General features: G+C 46.1%; 1 protein-coding gene across 5 annotated transcripts in view; it reads left to right on the forward strand.

Annotated features, from left to right (window-relative positions):
• The window catches only part of BOK (BCL2 family apoptosis regulator BOK), a 35,020-nt gene extending 27,743 nt beyond the window's left edge, over nucleotides 1-7,277 (forward strand). For 4 of the 5 annotated variants that reach the window (XM_069791707.1, XM_069791705.1, XM_069791706.1 and 1 more), the window contains 2 exons: nucleotides 872-1,035; nucleotides 6,120-7,277. In XM_069791707.1, coding sequence (XP_069647808.1) covers nucleotides 872-1,035; nucleotides 6,120-6,245 — 290 coding nt within the window. In that variant the 3' untranslated portion in view covers nucleotides 6,246-7,277. Of the gene's footprint in view, nucleotides 1-871; nucleotides 1,036-3,753; nucleotides 3,814-6,119 lie in introns of all 5 variants that reach the window. The other variant, XM_069791708.1, reaches the window with a different exon arrangement.

Raw genomic sequence — 7,277 nt, forward strand, 5'->3', positions numbered from 1 at the left:
TTCTGGTACCAAGAGCTGAGCTCGAGCGCTTATCGCTAGCACTAACAGGAAGATGACTGCTGCTGGGACAACTTCCATGGAGCATTCACTGCTGGCAGGTCACCCTAGCAGGAAGGCTGTTTTCTGGGAGATTAGATAACTGACTGACACTCTGTCCCTGCCCTGCCTTCAGTGGGATAGGAGATGCAGTGTTAAGTATTGAAGGCAGAGTGGCAAAACTCTTGAAGTTACCTGGTTTTCAGGTGGAGACTGAGGTGTACTCCTTACATCAAGGAGGATGCAACCATCTTGGCCCTGTAGCTTTGCCTCCCTTTTTTGCTTGTGTCATGGTAGAACTGACTGAAGATGCCTATCTCATGTGCGCTTTGTGTGTCGCATTGGAACAGTCTCCTCTGATCTAGAAAAAAAAAACAGGAATGCTTTGTCTTAAGGGTGTTTAAGAGTTGTGCTGGTGACAAAACCCCCAGGTTGCTCAAACTCTTTGAATTCAATCACCTCTTGTGCAGCGTGTGCACCACCATGGTTTATATTGCCATTAACTCTCAGCCATGCACATCTTCCCTATTTTGATGACGCCTTTGGGCTGCTTTCTCCAAAGCTGTGCACTCAGCGTTCAGAGGGGGTCAAAGCATGCCCAAGTCAGATCATTTCATTCTGCTTCTCCAGGTGGAGAGTTTTCCCCAATCCTGGTGCCTTAGTATTTCTTTTCCACCAGGGTGGAAAGCATGCAGAACTGTGACTGCACCTGAACTCAGAGCTGCACACATGCAGTGTGGGCATGTGTAATGAAGGAGAGCCATTTCCTTTTGATTATTCAAGACTGAGCTATGTGTGTGTGTGTAAATCTGAATGACCTTTCTTCTTTTCATAGGCATCACATGGGGCAAGGTTGTGTCTCTCTACGCTGTGGCAGCTGGGCTGGCAGTGGACTGTGTGCGGCATGCACAGCCAGCCATGGTTCACACCATTGTAGATTGCCTGGGAGAGTTTGTCCGCAAGACCTTGGTGACATGGCTGAAAAGGAGAGGAGGCTGGGTAAGAGATGCTATCTGATCAAGTCTGCTTCCACATATGCAGACCAGAAAATATCCTGGTTAATGAGAGTGTGCCCACTGCAGCTTTATGCAGAAAAAAAATGGATTAGATGCTCTTCTATAGCCCTGTGGCCACCACTGTCCTACTTGCCCCTGTGCTAGACTCCATATAGCTCTGTTACTGCCTCATGGTCCCATCCTCAACATCATCAGCTATTCTGGTCCTCAGCTTCCTGCATAGCTGTGCCAGACGAATTCAATCCTGACCCACCAGGGCCTCTTCTTTTCCTGACCTGAATATCCCTGGAGCTGCCAGCCGGTCATAGTGGAAGACTGTAAATAAGGATCATTCTCTTGGGCAGCTGTTTTCTAGAAACTGAAAAAAATGAGTCCTGCCAACTTAATTCCCCTTTCACCTGCCCCACAGTTCCCCAAGTTAAAGCTTAGTATATTAATGTGACTTGCCACTCTAAAGAATTTTAAAGGGATATTAAAACCTGATAGTTTGTGCCATTCCTTGGCCTGACCCTGATTACGCTCCATGGATAAGTCCTTCTGATGTAGCTCAAATTGTAGCACACTTATGCTTTGAAGGGCACTCATAACACCCATCAACAGTGGGGGGGCTTGTGGCTCTGTCACTGGCCTGCTCTGAGACTGTGGGTAAGGCATGGTGCTGCTCTGCATTGGAGGGTAGCTCCATATCATATGGCTTTAAGCATCCGATTTCTTTGGTTCTCCCTGTACTCAGTGGGAAATACAATGCTCCTGCGGAGGATGGTTCAGAGTAAGAGCTTTACTTTGGTGCTGTGGAATAGCCAGACACCTTTCTAGTGACCTCCTCAGGAGACTGAGATGACTGGTTGGCTATGTTAGCGGTTGGCAGCTGGGTGATGTATGTACCAGGGTCTCTGTGCCTTTCTGGCAGGGATATAGACACTCCTTGGAGCGATACAGCCCAAAGCACTTTGGTGTACTGCCTGGCAGATGCTGCCTGGAGCTAAATATTGCCATATGGCAGCACTGAGCTCATGGGACATCTTGTTCCCAAGGCATGTGCTCTTTCCAGACTGAGCCACAGTGGCAAGCTCTCTCCTTTCCAAGAGGTGATATTTATTCCTGAGCCGTCAGGAAATGGTCAGGCTCCCCACTCTGCACAGACCTGGAGAGAGGGAGATGTCTTTTCTAAACTGAGCTTTGCTGCTCTGTGCTGAGACTTCCCAAGTGTGCCTGTAGCTGATTCAGTCACCTAGTTTCTCCAGGAATGAAGGCACCTTTTTGATGAAGGGCAACTGGAAAAGTAGCATTGTTCTGATTTTGGATCCCTTGCATTTACTAAGTGTCATTGCCACCTTAAATCATCCCTGCCCTCTCTAAAACTGCATGGCCTTGAGGACAACTGAGTCAGGGAACTGTTTGGTTGAGCTGAAAAGTAACCTTTGATTTGAATGCCCTGATCTGTTTCATTTTGCGTCTGCACAAATAATTGTGCCGAAGTAGGTGAAGAGGATATCCTGGGAAAGCAACTGAGTAAGTAGCACCATTCCTGCCTGTGAAAACCCTGCCTCAGTATCATTTGAGGCTTACTTTAACTGGGTACCTGTAGAGCTGGTTGAAATATATTATCTGAAACCATTTTTCCTTTGGAAAAAATCCAGTTGCAGTAAAATTGAAATGTGGCATAGGAATGTGTCTCCTCCTAGTTTCCAACTAATTTTTTTTTCTTTGTTTTGGTAAAACATGCATGTTCTGATAAGTTAGCATCTTGTTTTAATTTTTGTATTACGTTGTTAGAGTTCAAAACAGGGTGTTTTAATAGTTCCAAATGGATATTTTTTGAAAGGTTGTTGCATAGCAAACAAGCTGCAAAACCTATCCGCAGACCAGAAATGGTTCTTTGCAGCTGAGGAGATAAGTCCTGTCCACTGCTAGCTCCTTCTGCCAATCATCCCTCTTTGGATGGCCAGTGCGTTGCTATTGCAGTTGCTGTACCTACGCTGCTTGCTCCTGGGATGTGGCCCTAAGAGAGGGAAGCCAATCTCACTGCCCCCAGTCAAACAAAATGACTGTAAAAGCTGCTGGGTTGTGCTGATTACGGCCTGTGTCCAATACCCTTATCAGCACTTTCGGGCTGCAACAAGGAGATATTTTCCCTCTAGAAATGAGTGGTTCCTTCAGTCTGGGGAAAGGCTGCTAATCCTCTTGCCATCTTGTGCTGTGCTTCCCTCAGTGTTCTTCCTCTTGATCTACACACTGCAGTGTGAAATTTCCCAGCCTTGTTCACAAATGGGTCAGGCGAAATAGCTCTGTAGTGGGGACCTTTTCATCTGCTGCCTGACCTAGCTGGTTGTTGGTTTATCTTGGCATGGAGTCCTTGTTTCCCCTGTGCATATGGCCCCTGTCTCTTACATGTCGGTTCAGGTTGAGGCTGCCAAGAGGAACCACTATGCTCTGAGCTGTTTCAGAAAAGCTACTGTGGAGACCTTGGAAAGGCATTTGAAAATCTCCACTCAGCTGTAGGTTACCATACTGCTTCCACAGGGTGGAGAAAGACCCTACCCCCCCAAAGCCCAACCCAAAACAAACCTCTTGGGAGAAACAAGAAATGTTTAATCTTTTGAGGCATCATCTCTCCCTGGGGAGAGTTTGCAGCCTCAGTAGTGGCTTTTCAGTAGAATAGAAAGGGTTTTTTTTATTATTTTTTTTTTTTATTCCACAGCTGTTACATACATTTGCTACAGAGGAGCATGAGACTTGAACTTGTTTCAATAATTAACAGGTGAGGATCAAACTGCCGTTGCAACAGTTTATCAATGCCTCACAAGACTCAAAGACCTGTTTTATTAAGTAGCTTTGACATTTTCAACTCCAGTGCCTTATCAGGTATGCTTTATTTGGATAACAATAGCTAAGGCAATTGTTAAACAGCTGAGCAATTTGTTTATCTAAGCAAGCACGATACAAATTTGTAAGTGCTTCTGACTGCAGCTCCTCTTGCTTAGCCACAATGATTAGCTGCAGTGAGGTCATTGCCTTTGGTAGGGCACAGCACAGCTTTAAGGAGTTCACACGTTCTCACCTGAAAGTTAACCCTCTGCACTTATTTGGGCCTTGTACTGGTTCACATGAGGCACTAATGCCCTTCAGAACTTAGGTTTCTTATTGATCAGCTACCCTAACATCTGACTACGTGTTCAGACAGGTACCTGTACATCATGACTTTTCTTGAGAAAAGAGACAGCATGACACAACTGTGTTTTAAATATGACGCCATGCCAGTCCCTAAAATTGGATAGGCTGAATCAGCTCAGACTTTTTTCAAATGCAAATCGGGTGAGTTTGCTAAGCTATCACAGAAAGCATTTAGGCAGACCCATTTTACTTTCCTCCACAATACAGAGAAAGTACCTATAACCACCAGTGCTACATTGCAGCATCTTCTGTTATGTGCTGTCTTGGCTGTTTGCTACGTTTGCTTGTGCTTTTGTAGCTATAGGCAGCAGCATTTCCACACCTTGGTGTTCAGCCTCAGGAGCAGTCCATGTGCTGATTCAGCTTCCTCCTGTCATCGTGTTTCTTCCCATCCTTGCATGCCTGTATTCATTCCTCCAGCAATCTCTACTTGTCAGTTATTCGTGGGCTCTTCATCTCCTAATGTTCCCCGCAGAACAGTGGTGCTGAGTGATTCAGCGTGCCAGCCTTTCAGACTTCCTCGTGAGGGAGGAACTGCTGGAACTGTGTGGGAGGCTGTTGAGGCTGCTGTCAACAGACCTTTGGTCTGTAGATGACGGTGGAGTCAGTTAGTGCAGCTGTACTCACCAGACACAGGGATTTGACCCTTCAGTTACCCTTTTGTTTTCTTGTAATTATTATCAAGGTGGGTCAGGTGAGGCTCACCCATGTCTTGAACAAAGGGGAAATACTGGTTGCAGTATTGTTGCAGTATTCAGCATCTCTTGTGTCCCATTTTATGGGAGGAACTCTCATCTCAGGGTTGAGAGTCTGACTTCCCTCTGCTTGGTCAATGAGACACTTGTGTTAGAAGGCAAACTTGGAAGACTGCTGAGCTAAGCTTGTAATGAAAAAGCTTTTGGGGCTGATGAATATTTACCCTCTTTGTGACCCGATTCTTGTTCACATTTGCCACCCAAAAGCCATTTCTGAAAACCGCATCAAGTTGATATGCTAACAGTGGTCCCTCTGTTACAGAACTACAGTCCATATCTCCTTGTGCTAGGCTGAAGTTTAACCACAAATTCAATTATATTGCTGGCAGAACTTTAATTTGTTTCCCCCACCAGAAGGTGCAATTTTCTATCTACCTCTGTCCTGTTCACTTTACCCTCCAGATACTTTCCACCTTCTCCTCCCAATGCCAGCTGAGATCCTGTCTTCATGAATTTGCTGGATTGTTGTTATTTTTTATTCATTGCAGGCCAGCTTCTATTCTTGTTAATACTTGAAACCAGCTGCCCAAGTGATCTTTAAATCTGGCCCACGCGTCTGGGAGGCATCTCTGCCAGCATACATATTTCCACAAACAAAGCTTGTATTGCTTTAGATTTAAATTGGGGGTTGGCTTGCTTGAATGAGTTCCAAATAAAACATTAAGGCAAGAGAAAAAGTGCAAGTAGCTTGCTGCTGATACTAAGCAGGACAACCTCTAGGAAGCATCTTGCTTTACAGAAAAGGATGAGAATGCTGATATTGCCAAGGCTTCCTAACCCTTTTCAAAAGGGGAAGAAACTTTCTTTTATTTAGCTATTCAGAATGGAAAATGCTTGATAATAATCTGTAACATTTCTTCCCCCAAGGGTGGCTGAAAAGGGGGATACTTCACCTTGTTGATGCAGAATGAAGAAAGTGTATTTCACAGAGCTCTTGAGCCTGATTTAATAACTTGCAGTGTGTGGAAGTGTCAGAGCAAGCATTTGTGGCTGTTGACGGTGTGGCAAAGCGGTGCTGCAGCTGTGGTAGTGCCGTGGTGTCACAGTGATCTGGGTTGTGGGGCCAGGAGAGTCTGCAGTGGTGGCTGATGTGGTTCTGAGCATCTCTCTCTGACGAGCTCTGTTCCCTCCTCATTAGGCAGACATCACAAAATGTGTGGTGAATACTGACCCCAGCCTTCGCTCTCACTGGCTCGTGGCAGCTGTTTGCAGCTTTGGTCACTTCCTCAAGGCTATCTTCTTCGTCCTGCTGCCCGAGAGATGAGTCCGAGTCGCCAAGTGCAGCCCCCCCACCCCATCTCCTCCCCCGCTCCAGAAGCAGTGGTAATGGCAATCTGAAGAGGAGGAAGAGAAGAACCAGGACAAACGAAAGGCTTGTTCTCTCCCTTCAGCTGGGAGCAGATGATCAACCACAGTCTCCTTTTTGCGGCCGCAGAAGCCTCTCTTGCCATTAATCCTTTCAAGAGTCTTTTTTCCCTGGATGACTTGGGTGTGTGGCCTGGACACTGCCAGTCCCGGGGCACCCTGATTGCAGCTGTGTGCAGTGTGGACTGTCAGACATCTGGTCCTTACAGCTGTGTTGCATGATTATGCTAGTGCCAGACAGAGGGGAGGAGGAAGGGGATATTATTTGAAATGGGATAGAAAATAGGAGAGGGGGACACTCCCTCCTTTGCTCCATATAGTTCCCCCTTCAGTCCTTGGACTCGCCTTGCGTTGATTCTTGGTGTTACATCTGTGCTTAAACTCCATCTCCTCCTTTATACTTAACTCCGACTTGCTGGGCTCTGCCCCAGCACAGCACGGTGGAGGGGATAGTGCAGCTGTGGGGTTTTAACGTGATAAAACCAAACATATTGTCATCAGATGCTTCTTCCCGACACATCTTGGAAATTGGACTGAGTGGCTGCGTGAAGGGCAGGACTAGAGGGCAGTTGCATGTGATGCCATTTGCAAGTGTATTTTGTTGACCTGTCTTACTGTGCTCGCACGCTGTTTCAAACAGGAGAGCAAGGGGCAACGCCTTCAAGCAACAACTAGGGACTGAATTTCATAATGAAGAAAAATGTTTTCTCCACTGAGATTTCGTCAGAGCTAAGCATGTAAGTAGGAAAGGCTGGGGGGCATGGGCAGGAATTAGGGAAACAGTAAGTGAACTGTCTGGTGTTGTGAAGGGGGAAAGCCGTGTCAAAAGTAGCTGATTTATGTTTCTCCTTTAATGTCTTCGGAAGTACAACTTGCAGTCGTGTTTGTGGTAAACAATAAAAGAAAATAGGTAGTGTTTCACTATTGCAAA

Source organism: Haliaeetus albicilla, chromosome 9 (assembly GCF_947461875.1).
Source record: "Haliaeetus albicilla chromosome 9, bHalAlb1.1, whole genome shotgun sequence".
In the NCBI taxonomy this organism is placed as follows: Eukaryota; Metazoa; Chordata; class Aves; order Accipitriformes; family Accipitridae; genus Haliaeetus; species Haliaeetus albicilla.